A 23,465-nucleotide genomic window follows, 5' to 3' on the forward strand; every position below is an offset into this window, starting at 1 on the left:
CGGTCACCCTGATCCCGATCTGGATCGGGGGAGCGAGGGAGGAGAGCGAGTGGGGCGAGTGAGGCAACGGTTGGATTAGGGTTTGGTTGTGGGGGGGAGGATAAGGGAGGCGGGGGTGCGGGGTGGGCCGGCCCGTTCAGGCGGCTGGGGGTCCGCGTGGATGGTTAGCTGGGCCAAAAGGCCCAGCGGGGGGGGACCTTTTTCCTTTTTTTTTGTTAGTTTGTTTTCTCTTTTGTATTTCCTTTCTTTCTTTTATTTCCTTTTCTGTTTTAATCCATTTTAAAATACTTCGGCACTATATAAAAATGTGTTTATTACATCATAATTAAATATGCAATTTATAGCACTGCCCGAACATTTTTGTTTTAACTTTTGAAAACTTTTATAATTTATCCTTATTTTAAATTTGAATTTGACTCGGTTTTGAACTAACGGTAGATTATCAACAGTAATCATGGTGACGTGGCACCATTAGCATGAAATTACTGTAGCTTGATTACCTGGGCGTTATATCCGTCAAGAGGGCACGAACCTGGGTAAACATCGTGTCCTCTTCATCTCCTGTTACCTTCAATCCCTAGACACACAGTTCGGGACCCCCTACCCGAGATCGGCCGGTTTTGACACTGACAGTAATACCCTCATCCTGCTTTTGATTTTTATTGATATGGAAGCACCTCGTGCGAGGGGGTTACAAGAGGATGATGATGGTGACTAACGAGATTTGTATCTCATAGAATAGATGTCATAAGATACCCCTAACCTCGCCTTATAAAGGGGACGTGGGTTAGGGTTTACAGGTTTCCTAACCGATCTAGGGGCTTCTCGGCTTGCATGGCAAGATGAACTTCTTGCTTTGTGTTGGCCACTTGGACTGCCTCCTGTAGTCAAGTTGCCACCAAGCCCCTTGGGCCCTGACGCTGGCCCAATATCGGGCTTCCTGGCTGACGGGCTATCCCGGTGTATTGTATCGTCAGTAGCCTCGAGCTTATCCGGAGTTTGGAATCTTGCATCTTTGGGAATGAAACCCAAGCAGGCTCCTTTCATATCGGTGACAGGCGACGCATAATCTTTGGACCCGGCTTCAGAATCTTTGAGTTCGTCAAGTATACGGCCTCTAGTCGTATGGTGATCTCAGGATGCGTAGATTCAGAGGTTCGTGTTCTTCATGGTTCTCGTCTTCGAAGCTTCACGTCCTGCATCTTCATGGCTGCGCCGCCTGCGTCTTTGCGGCTTCGCGAGCTGCATCTTCGGATAAAGTCTCAAGCTATGTTTAAATAAAGTCGAAAGTTATCAAATTGTGGGGAAAAAAATCAAAAGTTATCAAACTGACAATAAAAAGAGTCGAAAGTTCTCAGAAGAAAATGCACGAAGCAAAAGTAAAAAAAAAAGGTGCAACCAAACACGCCCATTGAATGGACCTGTGCGCAAGAAGAATCGCAGACCTCGAAATCATCTAGCGAGGTCGTCGGGCTAAGCGAAGTTGGGCACCACCGTATTCACTGAATGGACTCCACCACCAACCAATTCGCCGACGCCGCCGCTGGCGCGTCATCGGCGAACACGGCACCGCTGCCGGCCATGCTCGCTGACGCCCTTATCGGCGCCGGAGCTGGAGGAGGAGATGGGGAACCCAGCGCCGCTCTCCAACGGCTTGCAGCCCTCGGCGATCGCATGGCTGCTGTCCGGCGCCTCCTCGTCGCCTCCATTTCTGGGGAATCGCAGCCCCTCTCCTCCTCGGATATTCAGTCCGTGTCCTCCGAGATCTCATCTGCCGCTCACCTCGTCGTCCTCAACGCCGCCTCCCTCCTTTCTTCCTCCCTCCCTTTTCCCGCCCCATCCGCCCCTCCTGCCCCTCCCGCTCCTATCCAAGAGCTTCCCGCCGCGGCCTCCACCGCCGATGTGCTTCCCCAAGAAGCCACCAAGGGCTACGATGTCGTGGAGCTCGATGCCGACGAACTGCTCGCGGAGCATGTCCACTTCTGCAATATATGCGGCAAGGGCTTCCGCCGCGACGCCAACCTTAGGATGCACATGCGTGCGCACGGCGACCGATTCAAGACCCTGGACGCGCTCTCCCGGCCCGGTCAGGCAAAGCCAGCTGATGGCCGCGATGTGCGCTTTTCCTGTCCTTTCACGGGGTGCAACCGGAACCGTGCGCACCGCCGCTTCCGGCCGCTCAAGTCAGCGGTGTGCGCGCGCAACCACTTCCGCCGCAGCCACTGCCCTAAACTCTACGCGTGCGAGCGCTGCGGTGGCAAGAAGCGTTTTGCTGTTCTTGCCGATCTCCGCGGCCACCTCCGCCACTGCGGTGAGGAGGCACAGTGGCGCTGCTCCTGCGGCACCACCTTCTCCCGCAAGGACAAGCTGTTCGGCCATCTCGCCCTCTTTGAAGGCCATATGCCAGCCATGTCCCCTCCGAACAAGGATGCAGTGACAACGACTACAGAGGCACCCCTTGATATAATGGATGAAGGAGGAATCGAAGAGCAGGAAGATGGCGGTGAAGGAGGTTTTGATCCGGAGTTCTTCAAGGAGTGGATGGAGGAGCTCAAAGATGATGGCGTACCTGCTGGTGGCACAATCTGGCCTGGACGGGCAGCAGCTGGGCAATAGCCTGTGTTGCAAGTTCTGTTTGGGGTAAGAGCTTTATCTTCCTGCCTTTTTTTGGGGTACAATTGAAACTTATAGTATTTGAAATAAACTGGTGCAAGAAGATATAAATATGGTAATATGTCCTTCAGGTTAACAATTACGCCAACAATATAAGCATAGACTTGATTTTTGTGGTTGAACTCAAGTACCTAGTTCTTGTATGGCATGCAATTTTAGTATTACTAATGTGCAATTTCAGGTGACTTGAGATTTAAGAAAAAAATCAGGCAACTGACAGTTAGAAAAGTTATTTTATTTGGGGTGAGTTTAGGGGAAGTATAATATGAGTCTGTCCATATGCACTCGTTCTTGATCTTCGAAATTATACATTTTTTAAATTTTCTCAAAATATTAATGTTACCACAAAGTATTAACTTATATCCATGTACAAAATTTTGAGAAAAATATGATAAAAGTTGTGCTGTGTAAATAGTAAAATGTGGTGAGATTAGCTGCATATCAGGATCCTGGTTCACCACACCAAATTATACGAACACTTTGATTGCAAGGGGAAAAATTGTGCTTTTTAGTTGGCTAATTCCTCTGGTTTTCTGTTGTACCAAGTTTGTCTTGAAATACTTTATTGGATTATTTGCTCTGGTTGTTATTGACTTCTTGTATGCCCTGGATCACATATTACTATTAGTACTAGCAAACATGCCCGTGCGTTGCAACGGAGAAAAAAGTATCACACGCCACTAGTCTGGTAAACATGGCTAATGACCTCCATAGACCCATGTCCTCTATAGACGGGATTGCACCTGTGTCACCGCTTAACCTTTTTTCCACCCTTGTCGATGATGGTTGCGCTGTCCCAGGATCACAATATGTCCGAACATGGTCAATCCTAAGGCAGTGAGCTCGGCCACCGCACAACACACCTGTCATTGAACCGAACCTGTGCAAGGTAATGGCTAAAAACTTTAAAAATAATCTTGTTCAGTTGGACGTGAGGGCCGCCACCCTGGTCCATATACCATCCCTCGTAAGGATTCACTACAATCAGGAGCGAGAAAACAACACCCAAAACTACCATGCATTTTCTCAAGGTAACACATGCACCTTGTATTTAAGAAGTGAACCCAGGCCACAATGGCACCATCTTGTGTCGACCATTTCACACCTTCCAAATTATGTCCATCTGCGCATCATATTGTGAGAGAAGGAATTTGAATGAAGTGGAAATCTCACCTTAAATACCGCGTCATTGCCTCAGCCATGTGTGAACTGAATGTATGTCTGAAATATCCAAAAAGCTTAAAATATCAGTGCATTAACAACTGCAAGAAGCAAAAATTCACATCAATATAGCTGCATTCTCTGTTCTCTATAAGCAGCAGGAGTGCACACACAACCAAAAATTGCCTAATCACAAATAGTAGCTAGTAATTTCAGTGTGTAAGCATCACCACACGTCCTCAGCATAGCAATTCCTTTGTCCAACACTTCCATGCACGCATAATTGGGGAGCCACAACGCCTCCTTCTACTTTGGCTGTCTGTCACCACGGCGCCCAGCCCCTCGCACGGGATGTCCAAGGTGCCGGTTGCCTCCGACGCATCACCCAACCCTGCCTCTCCCTCTACACAGCATCCCTCCCAGCCCGTGCTACACGGCCTGTTGGCACCCGCCCAGCCGCACAACAACATGGCCAGAGGGCCACGTTTGCTCTGCACCTTGCTCTGTGCTGTTGCAGGCAGTACCTGTTCCTCTTCCTCGTGTCCTGCAGCAGCGAGCTCCGGGACCGACGTATCCGATGGATGCTGGGGAGCCCCTGTTGGCCAGATCCCATGCTCACCCCAGGGGCAGGCTTGCATGGCCGCGTTGGCTGGAGAGCCATTGGTGTCCTTCACCTGTTGCCACGGTTGGCTGGAGAGCCGACTTATTGAGTTGGTGTTTATTTTTATAATAACCGACAGTTGGGCATGACACTTGGCTTGAACTCAATGGGATAGAAGAGTTTTGTTCAACTGACCATTTTCTTTCTCAACTTCTTTTGGACAAATGTGATTTCTCCACCCGGCTGTTCAACTTATTGAACCCTCTGTGCCACTATTAGAACCTGTACTTGTTCTCTAGTTGTCCGCTATACTAACTTAACTAACACTCAGTTCACTGTTTACGTGTAGAAAATAACCTTTTTGTGATTTTGCCGCTACTCTCTCTGTTCGTTACTCTACACTCGCTCCAGTCCGGATGCTTGTTAATACCGTATTTCTCTGGCTTGGCTTTGTTCAGTTGTACTGTTCATGAATTTATGCGGATATTGTAAATTTCTTGTTCTTGTCATTAAGAGTTACAATTGCTTATTCCCTGAAATGGCACTCGTATGGTTACATTGTCCATGTTCCATTAGGACTGCTGTAAATACATAAAGATACAGGGTATAGCTAACTGTTGCTCCCTCCGTCTCAAAATGTAAGACATTTTTCCATATTACCAGAGTGTGAAAAAACGTCTTACATTTTGGGACGGAGGGAGTATAATGTTTGAAAGTACAGTATATTATGATCTGATTGTCAACCTCCAATGCTGTCTTTTAGGTGTATGGTAACAGCCGCAAGGGGCATTGGCTGCCAAAGTGACTGAAAGAGCGGTGGGGAGATGCTTCTGAAGAACAACACAGAGGTTTCTAACAAGAGCAGTGGGGGGCATGCCCTTGTTTGTATTTTTTTTTTCAGAAAATGCCCTTGTTTGTATGGCACAGTAGTAGGCTGGAATCACTTTGCGAATCTCCTTGTCGCTCCCTCGTTATTCTGTACCTATTGTCCTGTTGGCAGAAGTACATCCCAGATGTTGGTTATTCGCTTGCGAGGTTGCAATGCTCTCTTTCTATCTCAACTGGTGCAAATAATATCCGGAAAAAGGGTGGATTCGGAGGCACTGAATAATTAAGGTGCCAGTTGTTGAACTTGGAACAACGCATATTCACCGGAGCGGACCTTGGTAGTTGATCGATCCTCATTGATTTTCTCCCATTTGCAGTGCTCTCCACAAACTCTTTCTGTCAAATGTTGTTGGCGCGACACAACAGCAATGGCAACACCACCGCAGTTCTGACCTGGGCCAGATTTCTGCCCCGTTTTCAGATGTTAGATTCCTGCATTGTATTAGGCGAACATGCACGTCCCCAGGCAGTATTAGAGGATCATCCTTAAACAAAGGCAGGGCCTATACCTCGGTGATAAATACTCCCTCGATAATGTGCTCACAATTTTTGAGATTTAATTTTGACCAGTCTTGGCGAGGCACTCATTGGAGTGGTGTGTGCGGGGTATCTTGTGTTCGCGAAAGGATCAAAAAGAGGTGGAGGGGGGTGAATAGACTCTTAACAACGAAAAATAGCAGTTTTTAATTTCTTCAATTTAAGATGGAGTTTTTGTACAAATTTAAACATTCACAATACATTTAAGCAAGCATGGCAAGAGTATATGAGCAGCAGAAAGTAAAGCATACAAGTTGCAAGAATGTAAAGGGATGTGATTGGAGCATGCAAACGCAATTGGAGACACGAAGATTTTTGGCGTGGTTTCGATAGGTGGTGCTATCGTACATCCACGTTGATGGAGACTTCAACCCACGAAGAGTCTGTCACATCCTAACTAGTCATGCATTAGAGTGTTGCATCATGTTTATTCTTTCACCAGAAACCTGAAATGGGGATGACAGAACCCCCAGTCCCCTCTGAATCCAATTAGGGTTTACTAAAAACTTTTTCAATGAACCTGAAATGCCCTTCTAAAATGCCCATCATTTTTTGTCTTGGTTCAGAACCTCTGCCAAAAGTGATGCACATTTTCCTAGGCCAGCTTAGGGTTTTTGATTTAAATCATAAATATTTGAATTTAGGCATTTAAAATTATATAAAATATTTAAATGCTCAAATATCTCCAAACTAAAATGTTTTCTGTTGGAAATAATCCAACTATGGACCAGGAGTAGTTTGGTGATTTTAGGAGTAGCCTAAGTATTTTATTTAATTCAACAAAGTTGCAGAAGTATTAAAAAAACAGAAAACAGAAAAAATGGAAAAAGCTTACCTGGCGCCCAGCACCCGGCCCACCTGCCGGCCCAGCCCAGCACCGCGCCAGCGAGCTGCTTGCCGGCCAGGCAGGCAGGCAGGTGCTCGACGGCGAGCACCGCATGGGTGCCACGCACCTGCTCGCCGCCTCGCCGCCTCCCTCGCCCGGCTAACGCCGTGAATCGGCCTCTCTCTTTCTCCTGAACCTCCCAGACACCCCCTCACCTCTCCAGCTCCTCTCCCTCGCTCTCCCACGCCATGGCCGACGCCATCGCCGCCACCCCCTCGCCGTAGCCACGCCCTCCGTCAACCCCACGCCGTGCCGCCGTGTCCAGGAGCTCCGCCGCCGTCCACTTCATCGAGCTAGCCGAGCCCCGTGTGCTCGTGCGGCCCGAGACCACCGCACCGACCTCGCCCGAGCTCGCCATCGCCGGAGATCCCCTTCAACGCCGTCGTCACTCCGGTCCATCTCCGGCCACACCAAGGGCTTCGTCGCACTCACTGTGAGCTTAGCCATCTTCCCCTCCCTTCCGTTCTTGCTCCCGAGCCGTGTAGCGACCTCCCGGAGCTCAACCGCACCCACCGCCGTGGAGCTCGTCGCCGACGTGCTCCCGGTCATCCTCCGGCCACTCCACGGTGTCCGTCATGCTCACCGTGTCACTTAGCACCTAGCTAGCCACTCCCCGAGCCTCACCGACCCCTCTAGCGTCAAGTTCATCTTCGGCCGAACCCCGGTGGCCGCCAAGGTCGTCGCCGGCGCCAACTCCGGCCACCCCGACCCCAACGGACTCCACCAGGAGCTGCGGTTCGTCCTCAGCTCCACTCCGGTGGTCTCCGTGACCCATTTGGTGGCCGAAACGGCCAAAACCACTCCCGCCGCCGCGTCGGGCTCGCCGGCGGCTAAACGCCGGCGCCGCTGGCATTGACTTTGACCACGGGTGGGCCCTGGTTGACTCCCCTGAGTCAATGACAGGTGGGGCCCAGCCCTGTTAATTAAACAGGTTTAGTTTTAATTAAACTTTAATTAATTTAATCACCCTGACATGCGGGACCCACTGTCAGGATTGACCCGGACGTGTTCCGTTGACCTGCTGACGTCACACTGACGTCAGGCTGACGCAATAATTGATTTTCTGGAATTAATCTAATATAGGAAATTCCAGAATATAATTTAAACTTCAAAAATTCATAACTTTTATTCTGTAACTCCAAATCAGACAAATTATATATGAAAAATGATCAGAAAAATCCAATCTATCCATCTGTACTATTTCCATGCATGACTAAACAAGTTAACTTGATGTTTAATGCAGAACAAGGAAAAGCACTTTAAAAGGCCATGTTTGAGTTTGAAATTTGAATCTTTGATTCAAATTGGTTCAAACCCTTCTGATCTTAGTTGCATTAGCCCAACACACTCATATTGCTATGTTTCATGCATGCATCATACTGTTGCACATTGTTTGGTGATGGTTGTGTATCGGTGTCCTTTGCGATAGGTTCTGCCTCCGAGGAGTATCGTGATTACCCTAACGAAGAACCGTATCAGTGCATCGAACCATCAGGCAAGCAACCAACCATTTGATCATATCGATACAATCCCATGTTCTCGCTCCTGCTCTCTTTTACTGCATTAAGACAACGCGTTTCAAACTGCTGTGTGCTACGGTAGTTGAACCCATTTCCTCTGCATGACCTGTCATTGCCACAGTAACTAGATGAAACCCACTAGCATGTGTAGGAGTTGATTGAGCCATATGTATGTGTTGTTCCTACCTTGCTATGCCTGCTATGCTTAGAGTCGTGTCAGGTCTGGTTCATCTAGGTGATGGCTAGAGTGAAATGATTATGTCGGTAATGAGAGTGGTGTGGTGAACACGATTTGGTAAAGGTATCGATGAGAGGCCATGTAGGAGTACATGGTGGGTTGTTTCATTGAAGCCGACCTTAAGCACTGAGATCTGTATGTGTGATTTAAGATACAACTACTACCATGCATTGGGCCCTGAAATATGACCCCGCTCGACTTCTTATTCACCCTAGCTCTCTGTCCAGGAGTTGCACGTAGTTTCTGGTGTTTGTAGCCTACTGGAGGCCGTGGACAGCGCTGACCGTAGGGGTGGGCTGTGATGCGGTAGGTACGTGGCACGGTGTACCGAATACCCGTTAGGTATCTCGGGAACCCTGTTCACATCGTTCGGGGCCGTATGGGAAACCTCGGCCGGACTCCCTGCGGATGGAACCTGGATAGGCGATAAACCTGGACTAGAGGCTTAAGTGTTTAGGTAGGTCGTGGTCTACACCCACGTCGGCTTTCGCTTGAAGTCTGCCGAGCACATGTCGTGTGCAGACGCTAAGTGGTGGAAACATGTATGAAGAAGTACACCCCTGCAGGGTTATCATGATCTATTCGAATAGCCGCGTCCGCGGTAAAGGACTACTTGGTTGCCTATACAGTTCATAGACAAGTAAATGGAAACTACTAAAAATCTCAAGATAAGTGTGAGTGCCGAGGATGGCTCTTCCGTAGGAAGACGGAGGTGGATCCTCGGTAGTGTATTGAGTGGAGAGTAGTGGACTCGTGTACGCAAAACCATTTCAAGTTGGAGTCTCGTAGGTTAGCCTAGCCAAGAGTCAAAGCTGGCTTGCTGCAATAACTCCACCAACCCTTCTTGATAATATGCATGTATGTAGGAACTGATATAAGTCTTGCTGAGTACCTTTGTACTCATGTTGCTATAATTTACATTTTACAGAAGACGCTGCAACCCCTTCTGATGGGTTCTACGTAGACGTTGACATCAACGAGTAGGCTAAAGGCCCAGGTGGTGATCCTGAGCTTGTGAAGGACCACGTAGTATAGCTAGGCTTTCCAAGCCTCTTTTATTTTACTAGTTGTCTGTACTCAGACAAGTTACTTCCGCTGCTGGTTTGTATGACTGTATGACTTGAATGCTGGGTCGTGTGACCCGTACCTTTGTGTATGTTATGTATGGCTCTCTGAGCCTTAAATAAAGTACTTGTGTCATAGAGTCATGTTGTGATGCCTTGTTGTATTTGCACATATCGAGCATATTGTGTGTATGATTGAAATGCTTGGTATGTGTGGGATCTGACTATCTAGTTGTTTATCTTTAGTAGCCTCTCTTACCGGGAAATGTCTCCTAGTGTTACCGCTGAGCCATGGTAGCTTGCTACTGCTCTGGAACACTTAGGCTGGCCGGCATGTGTCCTTCTTCGTTCCGGTGTCTGTCCCTTCGGGGAAATGTCACGCATTGAGTACCGGAGTCCTGTTGGCCCGCTACAGCCCGGTTTACCGGAGTCCTGCTAGCCCAGTGCTACAGCCCGGACCCACTTGCTGATGACCGACACGTTCGAAGCTGGGTCATGGATGCCTGTCCCTGTAAGTCTGTGCCACTTTGGGTTTACGACTAGTCATGTCAGCCCGGGCTCCTTATCATATGGATGCTAGCGACACTATCATATACGTGAGCCAAAAGGCGCAAACGGTCCCGGGCAAAGGTAAGGCGACACCCGTGGGGATACCGTGCGTGAGGCCGCAAAGTGATATGAGGTGTTACCGGCTAGATCGATGTGACATCGAGTCGGGGTCCTGACAGCGTTGGCATCAGAGCCGGACTGCCTGTAGGTTCTCCAAGCCAAACTGGTCGATGTTGAGTCTAGAAATTCTTTAGTTATATGTAGGGGAATTGTTTGTGGGATGGAACGTAAGGCTCCTTTTACTTCTTTATCTTATGACATTCTGATCTGAGTCAGTCTATTCTTCCACCGGGGGTTAAGGAATTAGGATCTATTCTCTCTATCAGGATCACGTGTTACTAATCAGTAGTACCTTATAGGTTTGATGAATACAAGCCTAGTTCAATTCTACTACCACATTATGTTGCTAGGATGGACTCAGAACTTGATATGATGATGTTGAGTGTGTATGAAATCCTTTGTCAAATGTCTCAAAATCCTTCTTGAGCATTTACAGCTGTTATGCTGCCGAAATTTTGCTAGAAATTCTAATGCCTTTGCATTATGATTGTGCTTTCAGATGGCCACTCGCGACCTCAATCAAGTGGTTCGCCTGACTCGATGCCTAGATGTACCCGGTCATACCGCCATGTTGGTCAGGGTAATGACTGAGGCTGGATACCGTTGGTATCCTGAGTACACGGTCGAAGAGCAATTCCGAGACTTTAATCAAAGCCAGTATCTCTGCACTGTCAGGATATTTCCATCTTATCCTGGATCCACCGAGCCCCTTCACTGCTCCTATGGACTCGGGGTTACTATTGAGATGGCTGTGCAGGACGCCGCCTACTCTATGATGACCATCATGCGAGTCAGGTCTGGTCTATTTCGGGACTCTGATTTCCGGTATATGCCAGGATCACTTCCGGGAGCACAAGGGTATCTCCAGGCTATCTATGCTGACCCCACCCAGGAGGATTCACGGACCCGCACTACTGCTGAGATGCTCGAGGATAAGGACCGTGAAAATCGGGCCTTGAGGTTAGAGCTCTTCAATACCCGTGCTGACCATTGGGCCACATTGACTCGGTTTGCACCGGCGGTGCAAGCTGGATATTCGGATATGCGCGATCTCTATCCTGTGAGATCTGCTCTGCCAGACGTGATGGGTTGGCGTGATGTAGGAGGCATCACCCCACCTCGCGGTCCCCGCAGGCCACCGTCTGTTGGTCCAAGACCTCATCCTAGTCCCTATGGTCCACAAGCTCCGCGAGATCGTCTGTTTCCGGATGATCATGTTGAGCTTCCAGGCTATGGAGGTGATTTCTACGAGGACTACTACGGATCGGTCTGAGTTAGTGGTAGTATCACTAGTTCGCACTATCTGTGTCGTCTATCGTCCCGCGTGACTCGTGGGATATGACCTAGTTGTACTCTTTCCGGAGGTGTAGAAAAATAATGTATAGGAGCTTGGAATGCCTCCGATGAGATGTAATCCTCTTTTCACCGTAATAGTACTTTGTTTGGTCTTGTACTAAACCCTGTATGGTGTGTATGACGATGGAATAAAGAAGCAGTTTCTGTATCTACCATGTCATACGGATGATCATCTTGCATTCCGAGTTATTCCTTACATTCTGTATCCTATGTCGGAATTTTATCATCCTGACTAAATCATTGTCTTGTTCACCTAGGATGGTCAACACGCGCACTAACCCTGCTCCTCAAGAGCAGGCCGAAGGCAGTGAAGTCAGGAATGCAAATCTGCCTCATCCTCCTTCCCTAGCCGAGGTTATGATGGAAGCCGAAAGAAACAAGCGGGAGACCAACCGTTTGTTGGAGCGTATTGAACAGAACACAGCACACCATCAGAGGACTAACGTGGTGTCACTCAGTGATTTTATCAAATTACATCCACCCACGTTCCACCACTCCGTCGAGCCTCTCGACGCTGATGACTGGCTTCGCAGTATTTCTCACAAACTGCGTTCCGCGTTAGTAGCTGAGGCTGACAAGGTCACCTTTGCGGCATATCATCTTGAAGGCCCCGCCAGTCTATGGTGGGAGAATTATGGAGCTATGCGCCCAGCGGGCCATGTCACTACTTGGGCTGAATTCAGCGAGGCTTTCCGTGAACATCACATTCCGGAGGGTCTCATGGACCGTAAACGTGAGGAATTTTGCAGTTTCACTCAGGGCCGACTCTCTGTGGATGCTTACAGCAGGGAGTTTGGTAACCTCGCACGTTATGCAACTGAGGAAGTTTCTACTGATGCTAAGAAGCAAGCGAGGTTCCGTAAGGGACTTAGTCCTGAGCTTCGCCGCGACCTCCGTCTGCATGAGTGCACATCTTTTCAGAAACTTGTTAACAAGGCCATCAGTGCTGAAACTGGTCAGACTGATTATGACGCAACACGCAAGCATGGCCGTGACATGGGTTCCTCATCCGGTGCTGGTCCTCAGAAGCGCCGCGTGTGGGTGCCCAACACCGCCCTGCCACCCAGGTTCACACCGAGGCCATCTTTCCAGGCGCCTCGCCCTGTTCAACAGTCTGCACCAGCCAAGCCCTATGGGGGTCCAACCAACAATGCTCCTCCACGTACCAGTTCCGTGACTTGCTTCAAGTGTGGGGAATCTGGTCACTATATGCGTGAGTGTCCCCAGACCAACCCCAACCAGTCTGCTAAAGCTGTTGGCCGTGGCAAGCCGACAGGGAAAGTGTTCCACGCCAAGCCGGCCACCGCTACACGTGGCCATGTCAACTGTATCTCTGCCGAGGAAGCTCAAGAGGATCCCAACGTCGTTCTTGGTACGCTTCTTGTTAATTGCCACCCGGCATCTGTTCTTTTCGATACAGGAGCCTCTCATTCCTTTATATCCGAAAATTATGCTCGTTTGCATAACATCGCATTCTGTGACATGCCAACCTCTATGGTAATTCAAACTCCGGGATCCAAATGGCAAACTTCTAGAGTAAGCCATGGAAATGAAATCCAAGTCGACAGACTTGTTTTCCTCGCATCTTTGATAGCCCTTAAATCTTCAGATATTAATATCATTCTGGGTATGGACTGGATGTCAGTTCATCATGCCCAAATTGATTGCTTCTCTAGGACTGTTCAACTTACCCATCCTTCGGGGAAGATAGTCAATGTCTTGACCCGATTAGCCAAGCGACAATTATATTCTCTTAACGCCAGCCCTTTGCCAGACCTTGAGGACGTTCCGGTAGTCCGTGACTTTCCGGATGTCTTCCCAGAGGAATTGCCAGGTGTTCCACCTGACAGGGATGTTGAGTTCGTAATAGACCTCATTCCAGGAACCGTTCCGATTGCTAGAAGACCCTATAAGATGGCACCACTAGAACTAGCCGAGCTTAAGAAACAACTCGATGAGTCCTTGAAAAAGGGTTTCATCCGACCTAGCTCATCTCCGTGGGCTTGCCCCGTCCTATTCGTCAAGAAGAAGGATGGTACGGACCGGATGGTTGTAGATTATCGACCTGTCAATTTGGTCACAATCAAGAACAAATATCCGCTCCCCAGGATCAACGATCTGTATGATCAGCTCGCTGGATCCTCAGTCTTCTCCAAGATGGATTTGAGGTTGGGCTACCATCAAATCAAAATCAGAAACGGGGACATTCCTAAAACGGCCTTTGTTACTCGTTATGGCCAATACGAGTACACCGTCATGTCCTTCGGCTTAACCAACGCTCCAGCCACCTTTTCTCGGTTAATGAACTCAATCTTCATGGAGTATTTGGATAAATTTGTCGTAGTTTATCTCGATGATATACTCATCTACTCCAAGAACGAGGAAGAACATGCCGAACATTTAAGGCTAGTGTTGAAGAAACTTCGAGAGCACCGCCTTTATGCCAAGTTTTCCAAATGTGAATTTTGGTTGTCAGAAGTGACCTATCTGGGTCATGTAATATCTGGTAAAGGTATTGCTGTTAACCCCGAGCGAGTTCAAGCCGTCCTTAATTGGACTCCACCTGAATCGGTCAAGCAAGTTCGGAGTTTTCTGGGCTTAGCGAGCTATTGTCGTCGCTTTGTCGAAAACTTCTCCAAAGTTGCTAAACCTCTAACCGAACTCCTCAAGAAAGATAAAAAGTTCGAATGGACTCCACAATGTGAGCACAGCTTTCAGGAACTGAAAAGACGCCTGACTTCTGCTCCCGTTCTGGTACCGCCAGACTTCTCTAAGGACTTTGTTATCTACTGCGACGCCTCGCGACAAGGACTAGGTTGCATTCTCATGCAAGATCGACACGTAATTGCTTACGCTTCACGGCAATTGCACCCACATGAGGAGAATTATCCTACTCATGATCTAGAGCTTGCAGCCGTAGTCTATGCACTTAAAACCTGGCGACATTACCTCCTCGGTAACCGTTGCGAAATATTCACTGATCACCAAAGTCTGAAGTACATTTTCACCCAACCGGATTTGAATCTCAGGCAAAGACGTTGGGTTGAGTTGATCACAGATTTCGACTTAGGAATAACTTACACCCCAGGGAAAGCCAACGTCATGGCTGATGCACTAAGTCGTAAATCTTATTGTAACAACCTGATGTTACAACAAAGTCAACCGCTTCTCCATGAGGAATTTCGGAAGCTTAACCTTCACATTGTTCCTCAAGGATTTCTTTCTACCTTGGTAGCGAAACCTACTCTTACGGATCAAATCATCGCTGCCCAAAAGCGAGATAAAGGAATATCTAAAATCAAGGAGAACATTGCTAGCGGAGGTGCTAGTTGTTTCTCCACAAATGATCATGGTGTTGTGTACTTTGAGAACCGTCTAGTGGTTCCCAAGAACCAGCATCTACGGCAGTTGATCCTTAAGGAGGCTCATGAATCTCCTCTCACCATTCATCCCGGTAGTACTAAGATGTATCAGGACCTACGCCAGAGGTTCTGGTGGACTAGGATGAAGAGAGAAATTGCTCAGTATATTGCTAACTGCGACGTCTGTCGTCGTGTAAAAGCAGAGCATCAACGGCCTGCTGGCACCCTTCAGCCCCTAGCTATTCCTGAATGGAAATGGGATAAAATTGGTATGGATTTCATTACCGGTTTTCCCAGGACCAAGAGAGGGAATAATGCTATCTTTGTCGTTGTCGATCGTCTTTCCAAAGTAGCCCATTTCCTACCTGTTCGTGAGAGTATAACTGCTAGTCAATTGGCAGATTTATACATCTCCCGGATAGTGTCTCTCCATGGTGTTCCTTTGGAAATTAACTCGGATCGAGGAAGTCTTTTCACCTCTCGATTTTGGGAAAGTTTCCAAAACGCTATGGGAACCCGCCTTTCCTTTAGCACCGCTTTTCACCCTCAATCGAGTGGTCAAGTAGAACGCGTCAACCAGATTCTAGAAGACATGCTTCGAGCCTCTGTCATCTCATTCGGAATGGATTGGGAGAAATGCCTTCCATTTGCCGAATTTGCTTACAACAACAGCTATCAATCTAGCTTGGGTAAAGCCCCTTTTGAAGTTCTCTATGGACGACGGTGTCGAACACCCATTAACTGGTCAGAGACCGGGGAAAGACAATTCTTTGGCCCGGATATGATTCAGGAAGCAGAAGAGCAAGTTCGCATCGTTCGTGAAAAGTTGAAAACAGCCCAATCCCGTCAAAAGAGTCAATATGACCGAAAACATAAGGCTATGACTTTCGAGGTTGACGAGAAGGCTTACCTTCGGGTTACCCCTCTGAAGGGAACCCATCGTTTCGGTATCAAAGGCAAATTGGCTCCTCGTTACATTGGACCTTTTCGCATTCTCGCCAAACGAGGAGAAGTTGCCTACCAGTTGGAACTACCTCCGCACCTCTCCAGAGTCCACGATGTCTTCCACGTTTCTCAACTCAGGCGTTGCTTCTCGGATCCTATCCGTGGAGTGGACTACGAAACGCTTGATCTCCAAGATAATCTTACATATCGAGAGTACCCCATTCGTATCCTCGATCAGGCCGAGCGTACCACTCGACGTCATAATATCAAGTTTCTCAAAGTTCAATGGTCGCACCATTCTGAGGATGAAGCAACTTGGGAAAGGGAGGATCGTCTTCGACTCGAGTATCCCGCCTTCTTCCCGGAGGAACCCAAATCTCGGGACGAGATTCTTTTGAGTGGGGGTGAGTTGTCACATCCTAGCTAGTCATGCATTAGAGTGTTGCATCATGTTTATTCTTTCACCAGAAACCTGAAATGGGGATGACAGAACCCCCAGTCCCCTCTGAATCCAATTAGGGTTTACTAAAAACTTTTTCAATGAACCTGAAATGCCCTTCTAAAATGCCCATCATTTTTGTCTTGGTTCAGAACCTCTGCCAAAAGTGATGCACATTTTCCTAGGCCAGCTTAGGGTTTTTGATTTAAATCATAAATATTTGAATTTGGGCATTTAAAATTATATAAAATATTTAAATGCTCAAATATCTCCAAACTAAAATGTTTCCTGTTGGAAATAATCCAACTATGGACCAGGAGTAGTTTGGTGATTTTAGGAGTAGCCTAAGTATTTTATTTAATTCAACAAAGTTGCAGAAGTATTAAAAAAACAGAAAACAGAAAAAATGGAAAAAGCTTACCTGGCGCCCAGCACCCGGCCCACCTGCCGGCCCAGCCCAGCACCGCGCCAGCGAGCTGCTTGCCGGCCAGGCAGGCAGGCAGGTGCTCGACGGCGAGCACCGCATGGGTGCCACGCACCTGCTCGCCGCCTCGCCGCCTCCCTCGCCCGGCTAACGCCGTGAATCGGCCTCTCTCTCTCTCCCGAACCTCCCAGACACCCCCTCACCTCTCCAGCTCCTCTCCCTCGCTCTCCCACGCCATGGCCGACGCCATCGCCGCCACCCCCTCGCCGTAGCCACGCCCTCCGTCAACCCCACGCCGTGCCGCCGTGTCCAGGAGCTCCGCCGCCGTCCACTTCATCGAGCTAGCCGAGCCCCGTGTGCTCGTGCGGCCCGAGACCACCGCACCGACCTCGCCCGAGCTCGCCGTCGCCGGAGATCCCCTTCAACGCCGTCGTCGCTCCGGTCCATCTCCGGCCACACCAAGGGCTTCGTCGCACTCACTGTGAGCTTAGCCATCTTCCCCTCCCTTCCGTTCTTGCTCCCGAGCCGTGTAGCGACCTCCCGGAGCTCAACCGCACCCACCGCCGTGGAGCTCGTCGCCGACGTGCTCCCGGTCATCCTCCGGCCACTCCACGGTGTCCGTCATGCTCACCGTGTCACTTAGCACCTAGCTAGCCACTCCCCGAGCCTCACCGACCCCTCTAGCGTCAAGTTCGTCTTCGGCCGAACCCCGGTGGCCGCCAAGGTCGTCGCCGGCGCCAACTCCGGCCACCCCGACCCCAACGGACTCCACCAGGAGCTGCGGTTCGTCCTCAGCTCCACTCCGGTGGTCTCCGTGACCCATTTGGTGGCCGAAACGGCCAAAACCACTCCCGCCGCCGCGTCGGGCTCGCCGGCGGCTAAACGCCGGCGCCGCTGGCATTGACTTTGACCACGGGTGGGCCCTGGTTGACTCCCCTGAGTCAATGACAGGTGGGGCCCAGCCCTGTTAATTAAACAGGTTTAGTTTTAATTAAACTTTAATTAATTTAATCACCCTGACATGCGGGACCCACTGTCAGGATTGACCCGGACGTGTTCCGTTGACCTGCTGACGTCACACTGACGTCAGGCTGACGCAATAATTGATTTTCTGGAATTAATCTAATATAGGAAATTCCAGAATATAATTTAAACTTCAAAAATTCATAACTTTTATTCTGTAACTCCAAATCAGACAAATTATATATGAAAAATGATCAGAAAAATCCAATCTATCCATCTGTACTATTTCCATGCATGACTAAACAAGTTAACTTGATGTTTAATGCAGAACAAGGAAAAGCACTTTAAAAGGCCATGTTTGAGTTTGAAATTTGAATCTTTGATTCAAATTGGTTCAAACCCTTCTGATCTTAGTTGCATTAGCCCAACACACTCATATTGCTATGTTTCATGCATGCATCATACTGTTGCACATTGTTTGGTGATGGTTGTGTATCGGTGTCCTTTGCGACAGGTTCTGCCTCCGAGGAGTATCGTGATTACCCTAACGAAGAACCGTATCAGTGCATCGAACCATCAGGCAAGCAACCAACCATTTGATCATATCGATACAATCCCATGTTCTCGCTCCTGCTCTCTTTTACTGCATTAAGACAACGCGTTTCAAACTGCTGTGTGCTACGGTAGTTGAACCCATTTCCTCTGCATGACCTGTCATTGCCACAGTAACTAGATGAAACCCACTAGCATGTGTAGGAGTTGATTGAGCCATATGTATGTGTTGTTCCTACCTTGCTATGCCTGCTATGCTTAGAGTCGTGTCAGGTCTGGTTCATCTGGGTGATGGCTAGAGTGAAATGATTATGTCGGTAATGAGAGTGGTGTGGTGAACACGATTTGGTAAAGGTATCGATGAGAGGCCATGTAGGAGTACATGGTGGGTTGTTTCATTGAAGCCGACCTTAAGCACTGAGATCTGTATGTGTGATTTAAGATACAGCTACTACCATGCATTGGGCCCTGAAATATGACCCCGCTCGACTTCTTATTCACCCTAGCTCTCTGTCCAGGAGTTGCACGTAGTTTCTGGTGTTTGTAGCCTACTGGAGGCCGTGGACAGCGCTGACCGTAGGGGTGGGCTGTGATGCGGTAGGTACGTGGCACGGTGTACCGAATACCCGTTAGGTATCTCGGGAACCCTGTTCACATCGTTCGGGGCCGTATGGGAAACCTCGGCCGGACTCCCTGCGGATGGAACCTGGATAGGCGATAAACCTGGACTAGAGGCTTAAGTGTTTAGGTAGGTCGTGGTCTACACCCACGTCGGCTTTCGCTTGAAGTCTGCCGAGCACATGTCGTGTGCAGACGCTAAGTGGTGGAAACATGTATGAAGAAGTACACCCCTGCAGGGTTATCATGATCTATTCGAATAGCCGCGTCCGCGGTAAAGGACTACTTGGTTGCCTATACAGTTCATAGACAAGTAAATGGAAACTACTAAAAATCTCAAGATAAGTGTGAGTGCCGAGGATGGCTCTTCCGTAGGAAGACGGAGGTGGATCCTCGGTAGTGTATTGAGTGGAGAGTAGTGGACTCGTGTACGCAAAACCATTTCAAGTTGGAGTCTCGTAGGTTAGCCTAGCCAAGAGTCAAAGCTGGCTTGCTGCAATAACCCCACCAACCCTTCTTGATAATATGCATGTATGTAGGTTCTGATGTAAGTCTTGCTGAGTACCTTTGTACTCATGTTGCTATAATTTACATTTTACAGAAGACGCTGCAACCCCTTCTGATGGGTTCTACGTAGACGTTGACATCAACGAGTAGGCTAAAGGCCCAGGTGGTGATCCTGAGCTTGTGAAGGACCACGTAGTATAGCTAGGCTTTCCAAGCCTCTTTTATTTTACTAGTTGTCTGTACTCAGACAAGTTACTTCCGCTGCTGGTTTGTATGACTGTATGACTTGAATGCTGGGTCGTGTGACCCGTACCTTTGTGTATGTTATGTATGGCTCTCTGAGCCTTAAATAAAGTACTTGTGTCATAGAGTCATGTTGTGATGCCTTGTTGTATTTGCACATATCGAGCATATTGTGTGTATGATTGAAATGCTTGGTATGTGTGGGATCTGACTATCTAGTTGTTTATCTTTAGTAGCCTCTCTTACCGGGAAATGTCTCCTAGTGTTACCGCTGAGCCATGGTAGCTTGCTACTGCTCTGGAACACTTAGGCTGGCCGGCATGTGTCCTTCTTCGTTCCGGTGTCTGTCCCTTCGGGGAAATGTCACGCATTGAGTACCGGAGTCCTGTTGGCCCGCTACAGCCCGGTTTACCGGAGTCCTGCTAGCCCAGTGCTACAGCCCGGACCCACTTGCTGATGACCGACACGTTCGAAGCTGGGTCATGGATGCCTGTCCCTGTAAGTCTGTGCCACTTTGGGTTTATGACTAGTCATGTCAGCCCGGGCTCCTTATCATATGGATGCTAGCGACACTATCATATACGTGAGCCAAAAGGCGCAAACGGTCCCGGGCAAAGGTAAGGCGACACCCGTGGGGATACCGTGCGTGAGGCCGCAAAGTGATATGAGGTGTTACCGGCTAGATCGATGTGACATCGAGTCGGGGTCCTGACAGAGTCCACGAAGAAGCAACCTTGTCTATCCCATCATGACCGTCGCCCACGAAGGACTTCCTCACTAGGATAGATCTTCACAAAGTAAGTGATCTTCTTGCCCGTAAAAACTCCTTGGTTCAACTCCACAATCTTATCGGAGACTCTCAAATGATACCTAACCAATCTAGGAGACACCACTTTCCAAAAGGTAATAGATGGTGTGTTGACGAACTCCTTGCTCTTATGCTTCAAATTATAGTCTCCCCAACACTCAACTCCCTCTCACGGATTTGGACTTGATGGAAAGATGATTTGAGTGGAAAGCAACTTGGGAAAGGCTGGGGATCAAGATTCATATGGTTGGAATGGAATATCTTGGTCTCAACACATGAGTAGGTGGTTCTCTATCAGAAAATGAATGCTGGAAGTGTAGGCACGTTCTGATGGCTCTGTCCTTTAATGAAGGAAGGGTGGAGGGGTATATATAGCCTGCACATAAAATCTAATCGTTACACACAAATCACCAAATTAGGTGGGACCGAATCATGAAACTCAGTCAGACGAATTTAGTTCAAAATGTAAACGTTGGGATTTTCGATGGGACCGACATGTCAACTCGGTGGGTCCGATGTCATTAGGGTTAGGGCATAACGTAATCTCGATGAGACCGATTACACAAACTCGGCGGGACCGATTTTGGTAATAAGCTAAAAAGAGAGTTGGTCAGACAAACTCGGTGGGACCGATTGCTTATCTCGGTGGGACCGAAATAATTGCAACAGGCAGGAGAGAGTTCGCAATCCCATCTCGGTGAGACCAGGATCCCATTGGTGAGACCGAATTGATTAGGTTTTCTGGCAGTGGCTATGTCAAGTGAACTTGGTGGTGCCGGATAGATCAAATCGGTGGGGCCGAGTTTGACTTTTAGTTTGGACATATGTGGATATGAGAAAGTGGTTGAGGGTTTTGGAGCATATCACTAAGCACTTTGAGGAAGCAAGCCATTAAGCAACACCTCATCCCCTTTTAATAGTATCAGCTTTTCTATGGACTCAATGTGATCCTGGATCACTAAAATGAAAATGTAGAGTCTTGAGCTTTTGAGCTTTTGCCAATCTTCTATCCTTAGCATTTAGAAGGGGTTCCACATCCTCTTGTCCACGCCACTCTACTGTTGAACTTATCTGAAATATACTGGATAAAAGTATTAGTCCAACAAGAGATATGTTGACATTGATTACCAAAACCATCCAGGGAGCACTTATGCTTTCAATCTCCCTCTTTTTGGTAATTGATGGCAACATACATCAAAGATTTAGATAAAGATATAAAGAATAGTAGGTAAAGATTTGGAAAGACATCTAACATGCATAGGCTCCCTCTATGTATATGCAATCATGTAAATATAGAGTATAAGAGCAGGTGAGTGCAAAAGCATGACAGAGCAAGCAATGAGTTACATGTATCTTGGCTATATGCATCAGAGCAAATGATGTGAATATAGAGATTGTAACTTTATGTTCATGTTTCCTTCTTGCAAACAATATGTACATCAGCATGAGATCATCATGCACATGAATGTGATGCATATACTTACCTTGTGGTCTTAAGCTGACTTAGAAAGAGATGAACCTGAGTAAACAATGTTAGATAACATAGATACATCTACTGAACAGAGCAAGAACTGCAAACCACAAGAGTACCAAGACTGGGATGACATGTAGAGAATGGGTACTAGGTACTCCAATGGGATATAGACATGTCCCCAAAGGTAAAGATATGCAATGAATTCAAAGATTTCCTTCCCTAGAAGTCTTTCTCCCCCTGAATTTTATATTGGGTAATGGGAGAATATAGGGAACAGAAAGTCAGAGCAAAATAGATTAGAGCACAAAAACACAAACTAACATGTCTTTCCCCTCTTAAAGACATGTGACTTCTCTCCTCTTGAATACCAAGCATCTAGGGTCCCTCTTTCCGTTTGATGTGATCAAGTATTTCTCCCCTTGGAAGTACTCTCCCCCTTTTGAAGCAAGTAAGCTTTGATGTGATCTCTCTCCCCCTTTGACATCAATTTCCAAGAAGGATCTTCTGGAGTGTGAGTCAAGATAGGTTTGGTCCTTGAGTCACAAAGTAAAGTAGCATATAGAATGTGATGCTGGTAGAGGACTAGAATCATTGAGTGGATCTGGAATAGATATGCAGGATGCAAATGACAAAGTGTCTTCTTAGCATTGAAATTGGTAACACTGAGTTGTTTTCTTTGGTAGCACCGAAATGGTTCGGTTCAACCGAAAGTGGCAATCCGGTGTGTCTGAGTTCAACACAGAGACACCATTTTGTCACCTTAGCTCACTAGTCAAATAGGATATCACAAAGATTTGCAAGGAATTAACTGAAGGATTTGCAATGAATTGGATGCAGCAAAATGCAGAACAAATCAAGAAAAGAAATCTAGATGAAGTATGCAAGAGACAAATGCAAGAACACAGAGAAACACTAGGGAACTTCATCTAGAATTGGTCTGCGACAAAGTCACCTATGTTAGTGAAGGAAATATGCCCTAGAGGCAATAATAAAGTTATTATTTATTTCCTTATTTCATGATAAATGTTTATTATTCATGCTAGAATTGTATTAACCGGAAACATAATACATGTGTGAATACATAGACAAACATAGTGTCACTAGTATGCCTCTACTTGACTAGCTCGTTAATCAAATATGATTATGTTTCCTAACCATAAACATGAGTTGTCATAATGATGTGATTGACTTGACCCATTCCGTTAGCTTAGCACTTGATCATTTTAGTTTAATGCTGCTTTCTTCATGACTTATACATGTTCCTATGACTATGAGATTATGCAACTCCCGATTATCGGAGGAACACTTTGTGTGCTACCAAACATCACAACGTAACTGGTTGATTATAAAGGTGCTCTACAGGTGTCTCCGATGGTACTTGTTGAGTTGGCATAGATCGAGATTAGGATTTGTCACTTCGATTGTTGGAGAGGTATCTCTGGGCCCTCTCGGTAATGCACATCATTGCAAGCAAGGCAACTAATGAGTTAGTTGCGGGATAGTGCATTACGGAATGAGTAAAGAGACTTGCTGGTAA

General features: G+C 47.6%; 1 protein-coding gene across 1 annotated transcript; it reads left to right on the plus strand.

Moving 5' to 3' along the window:
• Nucleotides 1-1,544: 1,544 nt before the first annotated feature.
• Nucleotides 1,545-5,496, plus strand: LOC123127505 (protein EARLY HEADING DATE 2; the record flags this gene model as incomplete). The annotated part of the gene is given in 2 exon segments (XM_044547237.1): nucleotides 1,545-2,640; nucleotides 5,199-5,496. A coding segment is annotated over 1 exon segment (1,072 nt), but the record flags the coding sequence as incomplete, so codon positions are not given.
• Nucleotides 5,497-23,465: the final 17,969 nt, after the last annotated feature.

The sequence above is a fragment of the Triticum aestivum genome, chromosome 6A (genome assembly GCF_018294505.1).
Source record: "Triticum aestivum cultivar Chinese Spring chromosome 6A, IWGSC CS RefSeq v2.1, whole genome shotgun sequence".
NCBI classification, from domain to species: domain Eukaryota; kingdom Viridiplantae; phylum Streptophyta; class Magnoliopsida; order Poales; family Poaceae; genus Triticum; species Triticum aestivum.